Below are 22613 nucleotides of genomic sequence, written 5' to 3'. Positions count from 1 at the left end.
CTCAGAGACCTGTGTGAGCGTGGTGTGTGGATCTCACTCCCTTAAAGGTATCTGTGGCTTCGCAAGAAACAAGAATGAATCTCCACCTTTACAGGGCAAAAGTGGAAGCTCAAGCCATCACCGAGAGCCCTTGCCAGCAAAGTCCTTGCGTCAGGAAGAGGCTTCCTCAGCACCAGGCCTCAGGGCCTGGCTGCCGCTCTCTCCCCTCCTGGACCTTCTGAAAAGATTGATGGAAATCTTAACGTTACCAACAGCAAGTTCTCGGGAGCCAGAGCCGCTTCAGGGCAGGACACAGCTAGGTCTCTCACTCTAGGTTGAGTTAAAATTCCCCAATCCTGGGCTGGCCCTGTGGCGCAGCGGTTAAGTGTGCACATTCCGCTTTGGCAGCCTGGGGTTCGCTGATTCGGATCCCGGGTGTGGACATGGCACAGCGTGGCATGCCATGCTGTGGTAGGCGTCCCACATATAAAGTAGAGGAAGATGGGCACGGATGTTAGCTCAGGGCCAGTCTTCCTCAGCAAAAGGAGGAGGATTGGCAGCAGTTAGCTCAGGGCTAATCTTCCTTAAAAAAAAATTCCCCAATCCTGCCAAAATCACCCTAGCTCCTCTCTTGCCTTCCAGAAAGGTATATATAGGTTCCCTCTGACCTTTAATGAGGTTTTTGTCTGCTGCAGCTGATCCAAGTCTTTCCTGCTGTTTCCTCTCTTCTGTCCTTGCCTTATTTCAAAGTTTCCTGCGTTTAGATATTGCTACTTAATTAATAGCATCAGTTACTGTCTACACCTATGCTATCCAATATGGTAGCCACCAGCCACTTGTGGCTATTGAGCACTTGAGATGTGGCTCATCCAAACTGAGATGTGCTTTAAGTGCAAAATACACTCCTGATTGCAAAGACTTAGTGTAAAAAACAACCCCCAAACAAACGAAAAAAACAATGTAGCATCTCGGTGATTATTTTATGTTGATTACATGTTGAAATGAGAACACTTTGGATATAATGAATTTAATAAGATGTGTTAACTTGTTTACTTTTTTAATGAGGCTACTAAAAAATTTTAAAATACTACACATATGTAGCTTGTGTTTGTGGGCCACATTCTATTCTGCTGGACAGCACTGGTCTAGACACCAGGAAGAGCCATAATGAATTATGATCATTCCTTCAAGTCAACAAGTAGGCTCTGAGCACCCGCGAGGGACAGAGTGGGCTTTGTGATCGCCAGTCTTCATCCTGGCCACCTTCACCTCGTGAGGGCATGGAGCGCCCACAATTAGCCGGAACAAATAGAACTGGAAATTGCAATCTGCACCCATGATGGCCCTGGAAATCCTGGGCAGGTGAGTGCCGGGGAGGGGAGGGTGACTCAGAGACAGCCTGGGGTGGGGATCTTATCAAAGGATTTTCTCCTTTTGAAAAAACATATACCCGGGAATCCCTTGGAATAGGTAGCCTTCACAGTAAATTTCAAATTTCTGCTTCTACTCGGCACTCTAGGAGCTGCTCTGCCAGAACTGCCTGTGACATGTTCTGAAGTCAAAGTAAGTATTTTTCAGATTGTCTGTTTGGACCAGATCTGATGTTCCATCCTAGCCGACACCGCCCTCCGCCTGGGCAGATGGGCGGTGCGCCAGCATCAGAGGGCAGCCCACTGGGCAGAGGGCTTGGGCCACCTCCCCGGCACTCCCATTGCCACCCTGTGCCTGCGCTGCTCTGCAGCCTCCTGCAGCTCTGTGCACCCACGCAGGTAACATCTGCAGCTCCAGGGTTCAGCCTGAGGCTGAGAGGCAGGTGTCAAGAGTGGCTGTGCACTGATCTTCAAGAGCCAAGTGCTGAGCCTCACCAGTGCTCTCTGCAATCTCCTGCCAGAAGCCACACTTTTCACTACCTGAGGGGTCAGCTTATGACACATCAGATGGAGTCTGAAGGTCACAACAGACTGGGAACTGAGAAGCAAGTGAGCACAGGGATGGAAGAGCTGAGAGGCAGGATCAATGAAGAAAGTGAAAAATAGGGTTTCCAGCCCACAGCAGAGAAGAGGGCAAGCCTAGACTTCAGGTCATGAGAGGTTGGAGAGTGACTGTAGCTGGGCTGCCTCGCCCACGAACCCACAGCCGACAGGAGGAAGCTGACTGTCAACTGTCTGCCGTTTTGGGGGGAGACCAGAGGTAGGTGTTCCAGATGTTCGGGGGAACTGAGATGCCGGATAGGGTGGGACCAGGAATCTAGACTCTCACTGCACAGCAGCCGAGGTGGTCCTGGGAGTCCTGCCCGTTTGGGAACGGGGCTGTCATCCTGGGGCTCCTAGCTGCTCATTGTCCCCAGGCCCTTTCTGCCTGCTGCTATTTCTTGCTCCCATTATCTCCTCTCTACCCTTCCATTCCTTCATTCCCTGCCCCCACCTCTCTCCTCTTATCTTTTCCCTGAACAAGCAGGACTTCAAGAGCCGGATACCTCCAGGTCCGAAGCTTCCCTCCAGGGATGAGAATAATAGGTTCCTGGCTCAGACTGGGCCTCCGGCTGGGAGGAGCACTTGGCCTTGGCCTTGCTCAGTCCCTTCCTGCCCCAAGCACGACAGCAGGGAGCAGAGGTGAGACAACAGCAAATTCTCCGCAGGCCCAAGAGCACCACGCCCTTGGCACCAGATTTCTGGAATCTCTTGGGAGGTGAGGAGAGGCTACCCTGGCTTCAACCATAAAAGGGAAGCTGGGTCTCCTGCTTTTTGGCAAGATGCTTTCCCGCTCACCTCCCTTCTGCTCTGCTGAAGCCAGGAGGGCAGTTATGTTTGCTAGAACAGCCGAGGGGTGGAAGGGCCAGGCCCACACCCAGTCAGTGCCTGATTCCTGGCTGTGAATGGAAGCCCCTTCCTCCTGGAGCCCTGTCCTGTGTACTCACTTCCCGTGTTCTGTCTCATCCTGCTCCCTGCAGGGCCAGGAGGACAGGGAAGGGTCCTGGGTCACAGTGCAGTCATTTACAGAAAAGAGAGACACAGGTTGGTGTGAGCTCCATGGAAGCCCCAGGACATGATCTTTAATTGATGCGCCTGTCCCTGCCTTCCCACCCCAAGCCCCAGATGACATATTTACAGGATGCTGTATGGAGCCAGTTCCAGGCCCAGGCCAGTGCAGCCTCCACTCCTCCCTGGGCGCTGCCAGGGCGGGCACTCCTAGGGTGGGGCAGGAGGATGCAGACAGCTGGGAGCCACGTGGACTGGTCACAGGAAGTCTAGCATTGTCCACATCCTCATTCCCACCCCCATGTACGTGCACACAGACGTGCCCGTGTGCAGAACTGTTCACACTTGTATGATTTGGATCCAACTGCTTGTGCCAGATGCATCGCCACCTGTGTGCACGTGTGTACCACCAGAGGATGCCTTAAGGTATTGCAGCAATAGTGCAAAACCCAGCCCTTACCCTCCTGCCCCTGCCCCAGCCTGTGGGACCAGTGGAGCAGGACTGGCCAGAGGGGTGGCCCACCTACCCCCGCTTGTTGGGCAGTGCCAGCTGGAGCTCAGTATTGAGGACCCCACTGTAGCCGCATCCGGCCACCTAAAAGGGTGTCAAGGGGTCTCAGCCCCTGGTTTGCCCTGAGGGGTGGTACAGTTAAACAGGGAGCCGTTTCCTCCATGATTCTTCCTCAGAGATGCCCCAGAAACAGAGGGACTGAAACAGGCAGCTCAAAGGCCCTGGGGTGTTCAGAAACCCCTGCTCAGTGCTGGTGGGGTATCTCTGAGGGGAGGGGCTCCGTTCATTTGTGGCTTTCATCCATAAGGTAGCTGGACCCCCATCTTGCCCCTGCAGCTGGTTTTCAGCAGTTGAGGAGCCACGGCTCCTGTCCCAAGCGAGGATCATGAGGGAAGGCCATGGACAGGACTGCGGGAGGATTGAGGAATTCAGCCTGTCTCTCAGGCTGGGCTGCAGGGGGATCAGAGGACGTAATGGGGACAACTGTAAACTTACTACTCGGCCCTGGAATGGGGTAAGGAGCGGAATGGTGTGACTGGGCCTTGAGGACTTTTCTAGAAGCTAAGGATCATACATGAGACCTGCCTTTTTCTACCTCCTCTTGCACATCACAGGCAGAGCCCCTAACTCTCCAGGCACTGGGCCACTCCTGGCCTTCCTACTTGGGAGAGTCCTTCCTGGGAAGATGGCCCAGCCTGGGACCTCTAGGCACGCCAGAGGGCACCTAAACCCTGAGTCAGCCCCAGAATCACCCTTCTTGAAAGGGGGAAGGTGCCATTTTATTTCAGGGACTATGTTTTCTAGACCCCCAAATACATGCGTCCTGGTAGGGACAGCACGACAGTCATTTTGGAATTGAAGACAATCTGGGACACATGGTCACCATGCCCATGACCCAGGCCTTGGGCACGGAACAGGCAGCTTTGGTTTGAATCAGCACTCGGACTTTTCTCCAAGCTCAGCAGGGCTGGGCGGAAGAGGCAAGCAGGGATGCCTGGCCCCTGTCTGGCTTGGGGACGTCTGTGTTCAGGGAGAGGGTTCTAGGGTGCTCATCCCAGGGGAGGGCCCAGGGGACGGCCATGCCTCCGTTCCTCTGGGCCCTCCTGCAAATGTCAAAAGATCCCCACAAGTGCCCTGGCCCCAGCACCCCCAAGGTTACATTCATCACATAAAGATTCAGTAAGAAAAAAATGCAGATGTCGGTCCCCTCCCCCTAAGTCCCAGAGAGCGAAAACCCTGGTCCCAGCTACCTGGTTTTGTGAGGGGCCATCCCAGGCCATGTCCGCTGGTGGCCACCTGCCCCATTGGGGCATCCCTCTAGCCCCCCCCCCCCCCCCCCCCCCCCCCCCACCCCGACCCAACCCCCTGTGGGGCCAGGAGTTGAAGGGCTTGGGCCCGGAAGACATTTGCATGGTGCCTCCCTCTGTGGCTGGGCAGGGGCAGCCTCGTGGTTCAGGGTGGAGACGGTGGGTGCCAGACTCGGAGGGAGGGGGGGTGGCACTTAGGCCCCTCCGGACCTGGAACGGAGAGGGGGCATCGAGGGAGACTATGAGGCAGGGCCCAGGGGGAGAGCCCCTGAGCCAGGCCCTGGGAGGTCAGGGCTGGGCCCTGGAGGCAGCAATCACAGGCTGGCCAGGGAGGGGATCTGGCAGGAGGTCAGACAGCGGTGACATGGAAGACAAAACAGATGGGACACAGAAGTAGGCTCCCTTCCCAGGGGACAGGGGCTGTGGGGGGCACAGCTCCAGGGTCCACCTGGCCAGGGTGATCTGGCCTTAGGCAGGGTAGGAGTAAATGGACCAGGCCTGAGGAGATGGGCAGCTAGAGAAGGGGGCAAGGGCGGCTGAGAACTTTCTTCCCAGAGTGAGTTCTCCCACCCCGGTAGTGACAGCAGTGACAGTGCGGGTAGGAGAATCACCCCCTAGCTCCCCATCAACAGAATGCGAGGTGACGAATGAGATGGAGGAGACAGGGACAGCGGGAGGGATGACGTGGCCGGCGTCACACTGCCCCCTGCTGGGTCGGGTCGTACCTTCCTCGGCGGATGTTTCTTCAGGAGCCGAGGAGAGGAGAGGCAGAGAAAGGAAAAGGAGCCATCTGTGACCTTCCCCTTCTCTCAGGCAGGGGCCTTCTGGCTCCCAGGAGACTCCTTGCCCCAGAGATGGGCCCGGGGCCTGGACACTAATGACAGGCCCAGGGAGAGACATCGAGAAGACCTCCTGAAGTTGGGGGCTGGGTCTGAGTCCTGACTCCACAACTGACGCACTGTAAGACCCTGGGCCTCAGGTCCCTCCTTGCACATTTCGGGGTTAGACGAGCTCCAGGGCCCCAGACACGGAACACCCTAGGCTGGGTGGGGCCTAGGGACAGGGGATGCAGGCCCTGTCTCAGGCAGCCCTGCTCAGCTCCCCTCTGTGGCTGTGCTGGGAGGCAGTGAGGCACAGGGGCGCCTGATCTGCTTACTTTTCAAGAGAAGCTGGAAATCAGGATTCTTAATGTAAACTCTCCTGTTTCTAAATGTGAGCAAGCAATTTTTTAAATGTTAAAACAGGACCCTGTGGGCTGACTTGGACTGTCATGTGTGAGCTCTGGTTTAGCTAACCTCTCAGGGAGGGCCCCTTAGCTCCACCAGACTGGGGTTCTGATAACCCCCGAGGATGCCAGGGGGTGTGTGGTGGGGGGGGGGGGGTTCTCTTACTTAAATCCCCAGCCCGTGCCGCCTAGGACGATGGCTGCAACCAGGACAGCCCCGGCGATGGAGCCAATGATGATGTTGGTGCCGCTGGGACCTAGGGAGGAGGGCAGGGCTCAGTTGGCAGGTTGGCAGGCACAGGCATGGAGAACAGGAAGGATAGAGCCCACCCTGGCCAGCCACAGCCTCACCCTTATATCTCTCGGTCTCCCCTGTGGGTGGAGACGTGGGCAGGGGGTTGTGGATACTGCAGTCTTTGCCCGTCCAGTCTGGCTGACAGATGCACTTCCCTTCATTGCTGCAGACCTACAGGTGGGGCAGGGCCAGCAGAGGTGAGCAGGACTCTGTCTCCTCTTGCCAGCCCCTCCTACCATCCCTGGTCTCCAGGCACCCACCCCGTGGTGGGAGCAGATGCGGCGTTCCCCGCTGCCAGGGCAGGTGCTGAAGTTGAAGGCAGAGGCTGGCAGGCAGCGATGATCCAGGCACAGCATGTTCGGCCCACAGGCTGTGCCGTCCTCCACGTAGCTCAGGTCTGAGCCATCAGCCAGCTGCACATGACCACCCCTGGGGAAATGGCACTGCTAGCCTCGGTCCTTGCCCCCCACCCCATCACAGCTGCAACTTCCCCTTCCCCAGCCATGGTCCTGGGCCAACACCTGCAGTCCAGCTCCTTGCCCTGGTGGTAGAAGGTAACACTGCTGATGTCCCCTCCTAGGTCCCCCAGCCGAGGAGCTCCAGAGATGTTGACACAGAGGAGGAAGCCACAGAGCACGTCCCTGTGGGGCCGCATGGAAACAGTGAGCCCCAAGTCTGACCTCAGACCCAGCTATTGAACTTGAATCTGCCCTCTCCCCATCCCCTGATTTTTCATGTATTCTCCCATTTGAGACTCAAAGGCTCGTCCTGGGAGAACCTGCTGCTCTATCTCCGAAAAAACCCTCCCTAGCCCCAGAGCTGGGGAGGCCCAACCAGGAGACTTGGCAACTCACTGTTTATTGCACTGGACCCAGCCTGACCCCTTGCGCCCGCAGTTCCCACGCTCTGTCCCCTCCACGTTCAGCTTCTCATAGCAGAATCGATCAGCAGCCGCTATAAGGAGATGATGCCAGGCGTCACTCCCCTCACCCCAGAGCCCACCTGGACCCAACACTGGCCGGAGCCCCAGTCCAGCTGGGGCCTGAGATCCTGGGGAGCCACACAGTTGCTGGAGGGCATATTCAGAACCTGCCCAGTCTCTCAATTCTGGGTCCTCCAGAATCCCCCCTCCCATCCCTAGCCAAAGACTGACCATGGCCCCAAAGGGCTTGGCACTGCCGGTCCCGGGTTTTGCAGCGACCTCCGTAGCAGCGGCCCTAAGGGACAAACAGCAGACAAGGGACTGAGACACTGAGTGGTCAGAATGGAGACCAGACAGACTGTACTGAGACAGGCCCCGAGGGGAGGAGCCCATACGCTATCATACCTGTTCATGATCACAGTAGTAACCGTCCAGCTTGTGCAGGTTAGGGGGACACTGCAGAAAGAGGGGCTGGACTGAGCAGAGCAGCCCCAGGAAGGAATGAAGGGGTGTCAAATGCCCCCCATGTAGGGGCTCATGTGACAGGGCTCTTCCATGTCAAGTACAAGAGGTCTGGCTTGGATCTTAGACCATGCAGACTGGCAAGTGCCATAGGCTCCCCAGTCTCCCTGTTCCCCTAATCTGCTTCACAGGCCTGGGAAACTACACACCTGGCACAAATAAGGACTTAAGAGAGGTTAACTAGTATTACCACTCTGATCCCTAGCACACGGCAGGCACTACACCAGGCGCTGGGAACACCAGCCAGACTATAAATAATGGTTTAATGATTGAAGGAGCAAAGCCAAGAGGCATGAAGAACCCTCTTTTCAGATGAGGAAACAGGCTGATGAGCGGCGGCGACGCCAGCAGCGAAGCAGAGGGGCCCGGAGAACAGTCGCCCGAAAGCCAAACAGATAGGCACAGGGGTTGCCCCGCCCCAGGCTCCGCAGGGCGGCCGGCCGGACCTGGCTCGAGTCCCCGGTGCAGGTTTCCGCGATGTCGCACTCGTTCACTGCCTCTCGACAGGACACTCCCCGCGGCTCGTACTGGAAAAAGGATGCGTTCCCAGGGCTCAGGCAGGAACCGTGGACCCGGGGGCTTCCCGCTGCAGCCGACTCAGAGCCCCAGAGACCCGCTCACCGCCCCGCCCCCCGCGTCTCCGCAGGGGCCCCGCCCCGCTCCTTGTAGCCCCGCCTCCAACAGGCCCTGGGCCGCACGCCCCGCCGTTCCCCTCCGCATTGGGGCTTTCTTCCGGTCAAGCCCCACTCCTCCAGATTAGCTCCGCCTCCAGCGGCTCCTCCCTAAGTCCCGCCCCGCATCAGAACTTCAGTAGCCCCGGTCCCTGCACGTCGCGCTTCCTTGCCTCTCCAGCGGCGGGTCCCCCTCACCTTGCAGCGGCGACAGCAGAGCCCGTCGCTGCACATGGCGTCATGAGTGAGGGTGCATTTCTTGCAACAGTTCCCGCCCGCGCGGCTGCACTCCTGAGAGAGGCGGGGAGAAAGGGAGGGAGGCAGGCGAGCCCGCATCCTCCCCACCCGGGCCCACCCTCGAGGGCACTGGTGTCTCCTGCACCCCACCTGGCGCCCACAGTAATTACTTACTTGCACCGAGCCGCAGTCGCACTCCTCTCCCGCCTCCACGAAGCCGTTCCCGCACTCAGGCGGGTCCAGGAGCTGGACGGGCAAGGGGTGTCGGGAGTCTGGTCAAGATCCTGCGCAAGCCCCGCTCCCACCTTCCCCGCCCCGGGGCTGGTACCTTGAGGGGCTTGTTGAAGAGGCAGCTCCCGCCGCCCTCCTGCAGAAACTGGTTGTACTCGTCGATGCTGCAGCGGGAGAACTTGCGGGGCAGGTAGAACCTGGGGAGGGGTAAGGGGACGGTGCCGCTGGGGCCCGGCTCGCGCCCTCCCCTCCGGCACACTCCCTCGCCCCTTCTCAAGATTGGGGATGGGATGCAACGGGGGACTCGGTCACCATCTCGAGGAGGCTGAGAATCTGTGTACCCGGAGACTGCACGAGGATCGTCCCGCCTGCCCATCAAGCGGGAGTGGGCGGGGACTTCTCTCCGGTGCCCTCTCCAAAGCTGGAGTCGGAGGCTGGGGCGCCGAGGAGAGAAGGCGCCTTCAAACGAGGCTTTGGCGGCGCCCAGTGGCGACAGAGCGCACTACAGTCTGGCCAGCATTGGTGTCCAGCAGGGGAATCTGGGACTCCCTGTGCAGTGTCCGCTGAAAACTGGGCTTCTTGGAATCCTGAGTGGTCCCGAGATCTGGCTCTCTTGAGGCCACCGGGTCCAGATTGCCACCCAGTGCTCCCTCTAGGACTCCCCTCGCCCAAGACCCTCCCCCAAGAACTCACCCAGTGTCCTCCATGATGCAGCCCAGCCAGTTGTCCGGACACTTGCAGTCCCCTGAGAGGTGAGCCAGGTGGATATAAGGGAGAGTGGAGGATCACCCACCCGCCCCCCACCCATGGACACCCTCTTCACTTCTAGAGCTGCTGGGTGTGGGTCTGGGCTGGTTGTGGGGCCACACAGGGTCTTCACTGATACCTGCTGAGCTCCGGTGTTTATTCCACATCATGCCCAGGTTCTGCCCCAGCGTCTGGGCCAGGGTCACTGCCATGGCCCCCATGTTGTCATACTTGGGGTGAGGAAGATGGAGCAAAAAGATGTCTACATCCCTCCGAAAGGCACAGGCCCTTTCCCTCCAACCCCCCATCCCAGCCGTGCACCCACGCTGCTCACCTCGTTCACACCCCCTCCCCTGGACAGTGAGCAGATGCCCCCCACGTAGGCAGCCCCACTACTGGTGCTCTGGAAAGTCCTGCCCCTGGAAGGGAGAGGGTTGTCAGGAGAAACCCCTGCCCCTCACCCCAGTGGCTCCCCTGGGCCGGGAGGGGGAGACTAGGAGGCCTCCCGTGCTAGAGCCCTTCCTTGGGGAGGTAAGCACTGCCCTTCATGTCAGCCTATGTGACCTCAGGCAAGCCCCTTCCCCTCTGTGGGTTCATCTGCCCGTAAGCCAAATGAGAGGTTCCAACTGGATCATCTCTAACTGCAAAGACCTTTTATCAGATTTTCCCACCAGGGCATTGGGTCGCTGAGGAAGGGATGCTAGGACAGTGTGAAAGGCGGAGAGGGGGCGAAGGGGAGGTGGTGGGCTGAGGAAGACCACTTGGGGTAGAGAAAAGGGGCATCAGCCCAAGATGCAGGGGAGATGCCAAGCCTGTTGCAAGTGGCTGGGGGCAGGAGCAAGGTGGGCCCAGTCTCCAATCCTCCAAGAGCACCTGGCACAGAGCAGGTGTTCAATAACCCTGTGCACCATGGCAACCAGCAGAGGCTGGCAGGATGCATGGGGTGGGGGACTCACGAGAAGAGGTGGGTGGCATCACTGGGCTCAGGCAGGCCCTCCCGCCGGTAGACCATGAGCCGGGCCAGGGTCTCCAGGAGGTCATCCTGCACCTGGATCTTGTCCCCATCTGCCCACGTTTCCATGGCAACCAGCACGATGCGGGTATTGAGCTGTTCCTTGTACATCTGGGCCCAGAGGGGAAAAGATGAGGAGGGGGCTGGAAGAGGGGTGTGGGGAGGGGACATGGCTAGAGGAGGGCCTCAGTGTGTCCCTCCAGGAAGTGGGGAGACAGAAGCTGATAGAGCTCACCCCAAGGATGTGTGGGGTGGGCTGTGAGGGGTGGGGGGAGGGGAGGGAGGACTGCTCACCACATCTGCCAGGTTCACCACGGACTTGGCAAAGTTGCTGGTGAGGACCACCGACTGTCGCATCTGCTCAAACTGAGAGAGAGAAGAGTGGTGGAGGGTGAAGCTCGTTCTGACCCCTCCTCTCAGAGTCACCCCCAGCCTGGGAACTTACCAGCTGGTGGTCATTGATCACGATCAGCTCCACGTACTTGGTCTCACTGTGCACTGTAGGGTGGCCCCGGCGGACCTGGAGGGTGGGTGGGCACTTGGAATCAGTCCCCTCCATGCCTGAAGCCATGGATAGGCTCGAGGAAGAGGAGCTGGACCCAGCCAGAGACAGTGCCAGCAGCCCACTGGCAATGGGGGGTCCCATCCCTCCCCAGCCTTGGTACAAGGGCAGGCGGCCTCAGTCTGTCCACCATGGGGACGTGTGTGGTCACTGATGTTAGGGAATGGGGTGGGGGGCCTCCTTCCAGAGATGGTTCCCTAGCCCCCAGCCACACCAGTCTGAGCCCTCCTTTGCCCCAGCCATGGATAGGGGTGTGCTCCTGCTCTAGACCACAGCCTGAGGTCTCTGCAGCCCGAGGTCTGTGCGGGCCCCCGTACCTGCCTTTTCCTTCTCAGCCTCGGCCGGTTCGGAGGAGCAGAATGGGCGGGGGCAATGAACAGGCAGCCTGAGGGGAGGGGGCAGGTGAGGGGGGCACAACCGGCCCCCTCCCCAGCCCCACTTTCCCTCCCTTACCTGGTTCTCTGCATCCAAGGGGGGCTGGGAGGAGAGGGGTCCGGTAAATGAGGTGGGGAAGGGGTCCCTGCAATGAAGGGGAATTAGTTCTTGGGGGCCAGCCAGGTCTGCTCTGAGCCCAGTTGGGGGGACAGCTCCAGTCCTTCCCCCACCCCACCCCAGGGTGACCCAGAACTGGCCAGAGCTCCCATGTCGGATCTGATCTCCCAGATGCTCAGATTCCGGGGTCAAGACCTGGGGGGCACCATGAGAGATAGGGGCAAAGGACACTGGAGCCCAATGGAAGGTTACCTAGGGGACAGAGGGGACATTGGAGCTAGGGACACAGGGGGAGGGAACCAGAGCTGGGGTCACTGAGGAGGGCAGTGAGGCTGAGGTTACCAAGGGAGGAGGAGGAGGAGGCAGTGACAGCCACTGGGACGACAGCCACTGGGACCTGTGGCAGGGCCATCAGAGAGGACCTGAGGGTCTCACCTGGGGGGCTTCCCGAGGCCTGGCCATCTCTCGGGGCTCCACGATGTAGGTGAAGTTCCCGTCAGAGAAGACCCCACTGCAGAGAGAGAGGCGCAGCTCCCCACCGTCCCCAGGGCCCGGGCCGGAGGCTTTTCCCGGCCGCCCCGCCTCTCCCCATACTCACTGCAGCCCCTGGCAGGTGGAGAGAGCGGCAAAGGAGCGAGGGTTCCCCCGGAGCTGCCCCTGGTAGTAGCAGTGGTCTCCGGCCCCCTGGAGGAGCCGCAGAGCGTGAGTGGCCCTGCGCCCGCCCCAGGCGCGAGGGCAGGAGGTCGTTGGAGGGCCCCTGAAGCTGCCACGGGTGCAGGTGGCTGCAGTCCCTGGGCATACCCTGGTTCTACTCTGGCTGTGTTCCCCTAATGTGCTGTTTCAACCTGGGCAAATTCCTAGCCCTCTCTGGGCCTCCTTCACCTCACCTCCAAATGAGGAAGTTGGACTACATCAGTGGTTCTTAACTGTTTGTTGGGCTGCTGCAGGGATCAGACTCCTTCAAGAAGAAGAGCTAACGTTCAGAGAGCACCTTCTGCGAGCCAGGCACTCTTCTAAGCACTTAGCTCACGCAGTCAGGTGAACGCCATGTACCCCGCCCTCCACGCGCACAGTGTGTTCACAGACGCCGTGGCCTCCGTGGACCAGCCCTGCACACCGTCTGTGGCTGAGGAACTGTGAGCAGCTGGTGTCCTGCTGGCCCAGCTCTCGGGTCAGAGGGGAACAGCGCCCACCCCTGCTTCCTGCAGAATTACTTGTGCTCCAGTTACTGAACAGGCTGCGGGAGCTATTTATAGACACTCATTCATCTTTGCTCGGCCCTGGGCCTCCAGGGCTGGGACCCTGGTGTCTCGGGCAGCCAGGAATCCCCATGGCCTTGGTCCTGGGCAAGAGGGGCATTTCCCCAACTGCCCCTCCCAGGAGAGGTGGCAGAAGCGTGAGGGTCCTCAAATGCCTCCGGGCCCGGCAGAGGCCGCTGCGAGGCTGATGTTGGGAGCCGGGCAAGGGCAGCGCAGGGCTCGATGCCATTCGATGTGGCACCCTGACTCCACCCCCGGAGCTCCCAAGGTGGGGAGATGGAGGGTCCTGAGGGGTCGGGCTCATCCCAAGTGTAGAATATACCCTGGACCCCATATCCACCGGCCACCTGTCTCCCCACCCCACCTCCCCCGTCCCCTTCCAAAGGCACTCACGGTGCTGTGCTGGGTTGTCCCCTCCCGGCTGAAATGGCGCTCCACGTATTGTGAGGAGAGGAGGTGACTGAAACAGAGCAGGCGGAAGGCAGGAAGGGGTCACTGATGGGGCTAGGTCAGGTTGGGGGCCCACTGCGGCTCAGCTCCAGGTCCCCTGCCCCAGCCCGGCCCCCTCCCACCCGCAACCAGCCAAGTCCAGGCCCTGCCCTGCCCGCCCGCCTGCTGCCCTTGCTCCCGGGCTCAAGGCCACACTCACTGGTTCAGCTCCAGGTCCAGAGTGAAGTCTGAGTTGAAGGCTGGGATGACGAAACTCACCTGGGCCAGGTGAGCAGGCTGGAGGCAGGGGGAGGGCAGAGGGGCAGTGAGCCCAGGGAGGCCTGGAGGTGGGAAAAGGGGAACCGGGGAAAGCCCAGAACAGGGAGTAGCCCTGGAGAGGGGATGGCCCAGTCCAGCAGCCACAGGGACCACTGATTTGGGGGGAAGAGGCTTTGCACAAGTTCATCTTCCTCCAAGAACCTACTCCTTTCCTGGGGACAGTGTGCATCCCTGGGCACAGCGAGCAGCGTAGGGGCAAGTGCCAGCCGCCCCTCCCTGTGCAGGCGCCTCCCTGGGGCCAGTCTACGGGAGCAGCAGGGATGGAGAGGGGCAGCTCAGCCTGCCCACTGCCGCAGGCCAGGGCCTCCCTACCTCCCAATCCCCCACCCTCAGGGGGGAGGCCCCCAGAAGCATCATGGGAAAGGGGCAAACAGGAGATGGGGTGCAGTGTGACCCCCAGACCCTGCTGAAGCAGGCCCCTCCCTTCCTGTCCCCCTGTCCTGTCCCCTGCCTCCATTTATGGAGGAGGAGGCCTCGCAGTCTGCGGACGGTGGAGTGCGTTAGAGCTGACCATGGGCCCCTGGAAGCTGGGGTGATGGGCAGAGGCCATCCTTTCGGGAGGAGAGAACTTGGCTCCTCTGCCCCAAGCCCATTGCATCTGCCTCGCCCAAAGCTGCTCATCTTTAATATTTCAATTCCCTAGTTAATTTTTAAACATGGAAGTTTTCCTGATAAATTTTTTAGAGGGGCCTTTGCAGTGGGGCTGGGAGGCTCCAGGTTGCCATGGCAACGTACCAGGCACGAGCAGGAAGGCTGCCCTCCCAGGCCTGGGCACCCAGCTACTGCGGGGAGTGGGGACCCTAGACCTGAAGCTAGTGAGCCCGGAGAGAAAGCAGCCCCATGAGAAGGGGCAGGAGAGAGAGTCTGGGGGGAATCGGCCTTCTCAGCTCCTGGGTGCCCCCTACAGGCCTCAGGTCTTACCAAAGATCTAGAAGCAGAAAGGCCCAAGGGGGGCTGCAGCCTTCTTCCCAGCCCTGTCCATTCAAGAAGCCTGAAATCCAGACCCCTAGATGAGGCTCCCACCCCCGGGCCGTGCACACATGAGACTTTTGTTTGCTGCCTTTCTTTTCGGGGGAGCAGGTGGCAAGATCCTCAGTGTCACAAGATCCGTAGCCTGGTGCTGGTCGGCTTCCTCATCAGCCACCTAGGATCCTAATTCTTCCTGAGCACTTATTGTGACCCAGGCACTGTTCTACATGCTTTACAAGGATGATCATATCTAATCTTCCCGACAACCCAGTGGGACAGATGCCTCTGTTATCCTCGCCTGACAGATGGAGAAACTGAGGCACAGAGAGGCTAACTAACTTGCCCAAGGTCACACAGCTAAGAAGTGGTGGAGCTGGGATTCAAGCCTATGGAATCAGCTTCCAAGGCCTTCTCCCCGCAAAGGTGAGGTGAGATGGAGATGGCCCAGGGTCCATGAGAGGCCCTGGGAGAGGCAGTGAGGTGAGCCAAGGGGCCAGGGCCTGGGTAGGCAGCCCTCTGAGCCCCAAGGACACTGACTCACCCCATCCCAGGCTGACCAAGGCTCCAAGCTCCATCCTGAGCCCCTAGAACATCGATCAGACTCAAAATAGAAAGTCAAGGACAAAGAGTCACAGCATCTCTCTCCTCCCTGAGCCTGGACCATCTCTGCTTTCCCCATCCCCCTGGGCCTCGACCAGCTCCACCTCTGCCCCTACCCTTGGCCCCAACCACACCTCCTCTCCCTCTCCCCTCCTAACAAGCCCCTATCCTGCCCCCACACTGGCCACCCAGAGGAGCAGCCTGTCCAGGCCCCTTGCCCTGATTCCACTCTCTCAGGCTTTGTAGCCGCAGGGATGATCCAGCAACCTCTCTGAGCCTGACTTTCCCACTGAAAATGGGAAGATGAGGCCGGATGCAAGGCTGTGAGGTTGGCTTGTGCGGCGGGGTCATGCTGGGCCCGGAGGATTCTGGCACTTGGCCCTGGCGCTTGCAGAATCTCCCTCACTCGGAAGTCAGCGAGCTAACCCATTGGGCCTCCCCGCTCTGTGTGGACCAAGCTGACCCCCAGTCTGGGGAAAGCCCAGACTGACGGGGGAACAGACACCAGGTCCTCTTTGTCCCCACCACTTCTGCAGCCTGCCAGGGCCTCACCCCCTTCCCAACCTGGTGCCCTGTTCCCCAGCAGGACACAGGGCGCAGGCCAGATAAGACCTGTGCAAGGGCAGCTGCGGGGGCTGGGGAGTCACCAGAGGCGCTGGGAGGAAAGGAGGGCACTGGAGAGCTGGGCAGGTTTGCCTGGCCTGGCCCGATGGGGGGACTCAAGGGGACACCCCCGTCTGAAGGGAAAGAAAGATCAGGCAAACCCACATAGTGCCCAGGAGTTCTGCACCCCAGGCGCCTGGGGATGGGGCTCCCGCTGGCACCAGTCTTAAGACCTGCCCCCAGCCAAGCTTTAGGCCCATGTTCTATCAAAGCCAAACTGCTCTTTGCCTGGCCTGCCCCTGACCTCTCCCATGACCCCTCAGTCCCTCCCTCGGGAGCCCCTTCCATCCGCTGCCACCTGCCCTCCTCTGCATCCAGCTCAGCACTGCTGGTGACCAGCCAGCCGGGCCTCGACCCTGTGCCCTGCCCTTGCCTCCTGCTCCCCGGCCATCGGCTCTCACGTGCTCCAGCTCATTTGATCTCAACCGCCCCGCCGTCTGGCGCTCACTTTACAAATGTGAGGCTGAGGCTCCCGGAGGGACACTTGGAGGTGACTGGCCCAGGGCCACGCTGGGGAGGTACAGGGTCAAGTCGCACCTTCAGGCTGGAGTCTGTGGTCTGTGTCTGCCATGGCAGCTGTGGCCACCTGGCTGGGGTGACGGTGCCCTCCCTGAGGCCTCCCTGTCGTGGGCCCATCCACTCCTCAGGCATCTGCTTCAGGGGGCTGGGCCTCGCTGGTCCCCCTGCACCCCATGTCAGGCCCAGCCAGAGACGGGGTGCAGAGGGAAGGAGGCAAAGGTCCCCAGAAGTCCCAGAATCACAAATACAGACGCCAGGCCTCCACCCCAGACCTCCAGGGCCAGTCTTGAGACAGGGAGACTAAAGAGCTGTAGGGTTCCCAAGCGCCCCAGAAAATCTGAATGTCCAGACGCTGCCCCTCCGTCACCCCGAATGCCTCCTCCCGAGCCTCCGTCTCCTCCCACGACCCTCCCCTCCTCACCCTCACCTGCGAAGCCGGCACCCACCAACCCACGTGGGGCTGTGGCCGCTCACACTCCCGGGCCTTTAGGCCCACTGCTCTTTTCTTTTTTTCAAAAAAAGATTGGCACCTGAGCTAACGTCTGTTACCAACCTTCTTTTTTTTCTTCTTCTTTTCCCCAAAGCCCCCAGTACATAGCTGTATGTTCTAGTTGCAGGTCCTTCTGGTTGTGGCATGTGGGACGCCGCATCAGCATGGCTTGACAAGCCGTGCCATGTCTGTGCCCAGGATCCAAACCAGCGAAACCCTGGGCTGCCGAAGCAGAGCGCGCAAACGTAGCCACTCGGCCATGGGGTGGCCCGGCCCACTATTCTTGATGTGGATTTCTTTGATGGCTGATCCAGCTTTTCACATGGGCCACCTGTAGTCCCCTGGAGTAGGGCTCTGCCAGCCTTTGCCCTGCTCAGGGGCTCAACACTCACGTTGAGTGGGAAGGTGTCAGAAGGCCTGAATGAGCTGAGGTTTAACCTCTCTGAGCCTCAGTTTCCCATCGATAAAATGGGCTTGCTGTGAGGATTAAATGAAAGCCCTTTTTAACTTGTTATCAAGCATTAGTAATAATAATAATCAATGAAGAAGGGAGTGTAAATGTTCCACCTAAACAGGGCCTGGAGGAACCGGATAAACCTCACCGGCTGGGTGGCAGCAGGTGGGGAGAAGCCAGAGAGCAGGAACCACCGGGAGGAGCCCCTCCGCCAGCAGCGGACTGGCCGGCGTCCCTCCACTTAGCAGAGCAGCAGGAGCCCCAGAGAGTGAGAAGAGCTGGACGACTTTCCAATAACGGGATTTGACCTAAATTTTTGAGGACAGAGTCACTTCCTACAGGTCATTAGTTCCTCTGGGGACAGACTCTGGGCAGCTGGGTCCCTCCAGGCAGCCAGGAGGGGTGCTCAGGCAGGGCCACAGCCACAGGCCGGAGTCTGGCTGGGGAGCACTCAAGACTCTTGCCCACACTGTCCCTGCACTGACACCGCCAGAGCCTAACAGGTGCCCCCAAACGCCCTGGCTCCTGCTTCTGACCCCCAGCGCTCAGGCCAGCACAGGCTGCCCGGCACCCCGCCCAGCACTGGAGGGCGGGCCTCCCAGATGTGGAACATCTACTCTTGCCAGATGACAGGCAGGACACGGGACACACATCCTCTCCTCGACCGGAGCAGCAGCCTGGGTGAGCGGAGACGCTCTCAGCCCCGCTCCCTGGACAAGGAAGGCGGGGTCCGGGGGCTGTGGCGGCTGGCCCAGGGCACTCGGCCCAAAACAGCGCAGCGGGCCCCACTGCAGCAGCCTTGCCCCAAAGCCACCTGGTGTAGCCTTTCAGACCCATGTCTAGCCGCCTGCGTGAACTCACTCTCTGCCCAATCTCGCGGCTCAGTCCACGGCACCCCCGGGCCAGCTGAGCCCCGGCTTCCAGCCCCTCCCAGGGACCCCTCCGCCCTCCGATCCCAGCATGAAGCTGCGACCTTGGCCGCAGAGACCACAGCGTGGCCTTGGCCCTTGTGGGCTTCTGGGGCTTCAGGCACGGACCCTGTGGCTCCTGCCTGTGACTGCCATCTTCCTAGGGCTGGGGACTGAGCCTTACCCGACTGTCCCCCACCCCTTGGCAGCCAGAAAACACAAGCCCTGCAGCACACACCCTCAGCTGAGGGCTTCTGGGTAGCATTTCCAGTAACTGCTGGTCTGGGCAGCTCTCAGAGGAGCTCAGCCCAGTGACTGAGGTCCCCTCCCCAAGCTGGCTCAGAGGAGAGTCAGTCTCCTGTGCCTGGGACCCTCCTCCACTCACCCACCCTATTCACTTAACCCTCATCCTGCCCTCCCCTTGGTTCCGAAGGAGTCTGGGTTTCCCCAGGGGCAGGTATGACCCACACAGCAGTTTCGTGTGGATTAGCAAAATGGTCCCTCAGAACACATGCAGCCTCGTGAGCCCACCGGTTTCATTCAGCTCCCTTGCCCAGGCACCTTGTGCAGTGAACAACCAACCCAACTGTACAATGTGGCTCTGCTTGTTCTCCTGCCTCACCCCTCAGCTGAAGCTCCCTGTGACCACAGGTTTCTGCACTTCCAGAAGCTCCTCCACCTCTCTGGGCCTGCTTCCAAGCAGGACAGAGGGGAAATGTTGAGAGCAGTGGCAAAGAGGGCAAAGGGTCCCCTATGCCCCTCTTCACCCTGAGCGAGAGGCAGGCAGTGCACTGGTTAAGAGTGCTGCTCTGGGTATCAATCTTGACTCTGCTACTTAAGTGCTGTGTGACCTGGGGTAGTTACTTCACCTCTCTGTGCCTGTTTCCTCATCTGTAAAATGGGAGTCATAACAGCCCCACCTCCTGGAGCTGTGATGAGCATGACATAAATCAATACGTGTAAAGGCAGAACAGTGCCTGCCCCAGGAAGGGCCCAGTAAATCATAATTTCTCTAGCTTCTAACTTCTGGTCACCTTCCCTCTCCCCCGTCCTCCCCTCACAAAAGTGAGGAGACCTGGGCTCACAAAGCCTTTCCCATCCCGCCTCCTGGGTGAGTGAGGCTGAGATTAATGTTATCATCACCCTGATGTTGGGGATCAGGAAGCTGGGGCTCAGAGGGGTGACAGGACCAGACCCAGGCCAGAGCAGGTTAACACCCAAGGCCGCGCCACCCCAGCCCCGTCAGCCAGCATGTGCCCCAGAGTTGCCGCATGACCCACAGCAGATGGAGACCTTGCTGTTGACCCAACCCCTTGCTGGCCTGGGATCCCAATGAAATAACTTCCAGGCGTGCCAGGGCGGGCCCTCCTGCTGGGACCCTGCGCTGGCTCCACCATCAGCCCCCAGGGCACACGTGCTCCAGGGAGAAATGCCAGGTGGGAGACAGAGCGTTGCAATGTCTCCTTCCGGTCAGGGGGCAATACCCTGGACACGTCTTTTTGTCTCCCTCAGCCTTCCTCCAACTGGCACTGGGTGGGCTTGGTGAGTGCCCTCTGTGCCCAAATCCAGAGTCTCTGGAGGCAGAATGGTGCCGTGGAAAGTGCCCTGGTCTCGGAGAAAATGGCTCCACTGCTTAAGATCCGATTGGCTTTGGGCAAGTTACCTAAACTCTCTGAGCCTCAGTTTGCTCATCCGCAAAATGGGCAGACAAAAGTCACCTGCCTTACAGAGCTGTGAGTATTCCACCTCAGGGGAAACTCAGGGGACAAGGCAGGGCCATGAGTAAGTCCCCTGGGGCAGCTGCAGTGAGGTCCCTGAGAAAGCTCAGTCCCAGAGAGACCCCCACTGGAGAGGACCCACGGAAGCCTCCACTCCCAGCCCTGCCCCCGGGGGCACAATCACGCAGTCACTCACACACACGTTGCATGCACACATGCCACACTTACTCAGGACTCAGAGACATCCATCCCTGCACACCCAACCACCCTGCCCAACTGCGCCCATCCTGATGTCCCCACACAGGCACAGGCACTGCCATAGCCCAGAACCCCCCTCTCTTCAGGAAGAACTAGGCTGAAGGAGCACCCCACTTATCAGCCCTACCCGGCCCCCATGCTTTCCCTCATCTCTGTCCTCTGACCCCTGGTGGCATCGCCCCATCCTCCAATCTGCACATCCCCTAAAGCACCAGCCAGGAGTCCCAGCAGTCAGGGGGGCGGTCAGCTCCCAGCCAGCACAGCCCTGACGCCCACAGGTCACAGGTGAGGGGGACGCCAGGGAAGAAAGTGGGACTAAGGGCCAAATCCTGCCAGGACACCCCATCTCTGGCCCTGGGATCATCCCTAGTACCCATCTACCACCTCCCAGGGAGCCTGGGCAGGTGCAGAGGGCCGCCTCCACCCCCTCCCCTCCCCCACACCTACCCCCACCCAGGCCTGCCTGCCCGGGACCATTAGCCACCCCCTCCCCCCTGCGCACTGCCCTGAGTGATGGTCCATCTATTATGCATGCTGCCTTCCTGCTCCTTTCCATTTCCCGAGTATCCCCCTCCTGCACTCCCCACAGCCCCCTCCGCCGCCTAAGGGCTTTTAACCAAGTACATTAGGCAGGGCCAGATGCCAGTCTGACAGATGTCGGTAACGTTAGCCTCCGTTTCCCTCCTTCCTCCTCCCCATGCCCAGCCCAATTTACCTCCCACCACTCCCAGCTGCCAAAACTTCCCAGACCTTGGTTGTACCCCTCCTCTGAGTCTCTCCTCTACACCTCCTGTTTCTCCCAGGCCTTTGCCGTCCCGCTGTCCGCCGCCCCCACTGCCTGGCGAACTTTCAGCTTCCAGCTCCTGGAGAGCCGAGGCATGCTGAATGAATATTCCATCTGGGTGATTATTATTCACATGATATTAATTAATTATTAATTGCAATTAATCTCCTTCATTCCTAACCTTCCTCTGGGAGGCAGAAGGGGCCTGGCAGCCAAAAGGGACAGGGGCAGGCAGAGCTGACATCTGTGGGTGAGCTTGGGGCCTCGAACCCCCATCCTCAGCGAGGGCAGGAAGGAGAGCAAGCATTATGAGTGCATAGGGGAAACCAAAGCAGGAGCAAGCACTAAGCTGTTCCATAAGAGTCCACTGAAGGTGGCTGTGGCCAGAACCTGGAGCCCTAACCCCTGACTGGCTCTTAGCTGCTTCTCCCTGCCGCCACTGCCCTACCCAAGCCCCGTTTGAGTAGAACCACTTGCTTTGGCAGGAGAAGAGTCGGGGCTGGCAGAAGGCTGACCACGGCTGGGCATTCGGACCCACTGAGAGCAGGGGAGTCCTATGATGAAGGGAGGGGTGCTGGAGCGGGGCAGGTGGGTGCTTCCACTAGTGGGCTCCAGCACCCACTTGGTGGCCCACCGTACAGAAGGGGAAGCTGCAGGAGCCAGCCACTGGGGAGGCGTCCCAACCCTGGCTGCCCCATGGCCTCCTGGGCCTGCTCCAGACCCCTGGCCTCAGCCCCCAGCCGCACTCACCGGGCCACCCGGTGGCTCCTGGCGGACCCTGGTGTCCAACTGCTGCTTTCGGACCTCTCCCCCAGAGCTCTCCCCTATGAGACGGCTGGGCTCTGTGACCTCAGGGGCTTCTGAGACTCCCAACTGGGGTGAGACCCGCCAGCGCAGAGCTCCGGCAGGACCCCGGATCCCAAGACCTGGGGAGACAAGGCCATAGCTGCAGGCAGATGCCCATCGTGGGGCAAGAGACTTGGGAACGGGTGGGCTCCCCCTATCCCCCACTCTGGTGTGGCCCCTGGAGCCCTGGGGGGATCTGCTGCCTTGCAGAGGGAAGAGCCCGATGGAGAGGGGGCCAGAAGCTTCACTCCCACCCGCCCGTCACGACTGCCCCCCCACTCCCCAATCTGCAGAGACCTGCAGAGTGCACTGGCCGGCGGCAGGGGAATGACCGCGGTCGGGAGGGCCGGATGGGGACAGGTGGGTGCACGCACCCTCCCTCCTCCCCCGCACCCCCATCTCCCGCGCCCTGGACCCGCTGCCACCCCGAGCACTGCAGGAAAACGTGGCTGCAGCAGAAACCGCCGCAAAACCCGGGCAGGGGCGGGGGCAGGGAGGGGGCGCCGGGCCGGGCGGGGGTCACTCACCGGGCGGGGGGAGAAGCGGCAGCAGCAGCAGCAGCGCCGCGAACGCCCAGCGCCGCAGCCGCCTCATGGCTCATAATCCGCCGGGTCCGGGGGCTGCGGCGGCGAGCGGCGCGGGCGGCGGGCGGCGGAGCGGGCGGCGGGGCGGGGGCGGGGCGGCGC

General features: G+C 60.2%; 1 protein-coding gene across 1 annotated transcript; it reads right to left on the bottom strand.

Moving 5' to 3' along the window:
• Positions 1-4850: 4850 nt before the first annotated feature.
• ADAM11 (ADAM metallopeptidase domain 11) lies at positions 4851-22563 on the bottom strand. Its single transcript, XM_046674480.1, has 26 exons — positions 22455-22563; positions 21832-22007; positions 13600-13676; positions 13344-13410; positions 12290-12375; positions 12127-12202; positions 11653-11719; positions 11517-11584; positions 11083-11157; positions 10932-11003; positions 10582-10748; positions 9960-10044; positions 9765-9855; positions 9572-9623; positions 8976-9075; positions 8822-8893; positions 8609-8701; positions 8186-8266; positions 7623-7673; positions 7449-7512; positions 7150-7249; positions 6817-6936; positions 6556-6724; positions 6352-6466; positions 6167-6257; positions 4851-5518 (listed from the first exon to the last, which is right to left on the bottom strand). The coding sequence occupies exons 1-26, from the start codon at positions 22519-22521 to the stop codon at positions 5470-5472; spliced, it is 2331 nt and encodes a 776-aa protein (XP_046530436.1). The 5' UTR covers positions 22522-22563; the 3' UTR covers positions 4851-5469.
• Between the last annotated feature and the right edge of the window lie 50 nt (positions 22564-22613).

Source organism: Equus quagga, chromosome 11, assembly GCF_021613505.1.
Source record: "Equus quagga isolate Etosha38 chromosome 11, UCLA_HA_Equagga_1.0, whole genome shotgun sequence".
Classification (NCBI taxonomy): domain Eukaryota; kingdom Metazoa; phylum Chordata; class Mammalia; order Perissodactyla; family Equidae; genus Equus; species Equus quagga.
The sequence above is the reverse complement of the archived record's forward strand: the minus strand, read 5'-3'. Positions and strand labels throughout refer to the sequence as shown.

What these genes read in the sequence shown, in the direction of transcription:
- ADAM11 (XM_046674480.1), bottom strand. Translation starts at nt 22,521, where the DNA reads ATGAGGCGGCTGCGGCGCTGGGCGTTCGCGGCGCTGCTGCTGCTGCTG. An exon ending in CTGGACCTGGAGCTGAACCA is followed by an intron (nt 13,411 to 13,599) that starts GTGAGTGTGGCC and finishes GCTCTGTTTCAG; the next exon opens with TCACCTCCTCTCCTCACAAT. An exon ending in TCCACCTGCCAGGGGCTGCA is followed by an intron (nt 12,203 to 12,289) that starts GTGAGTATGGGG and finishes CTCTCTCTGCAG; the next exon opens with TGGGGTCTTCTCTGACGGGA.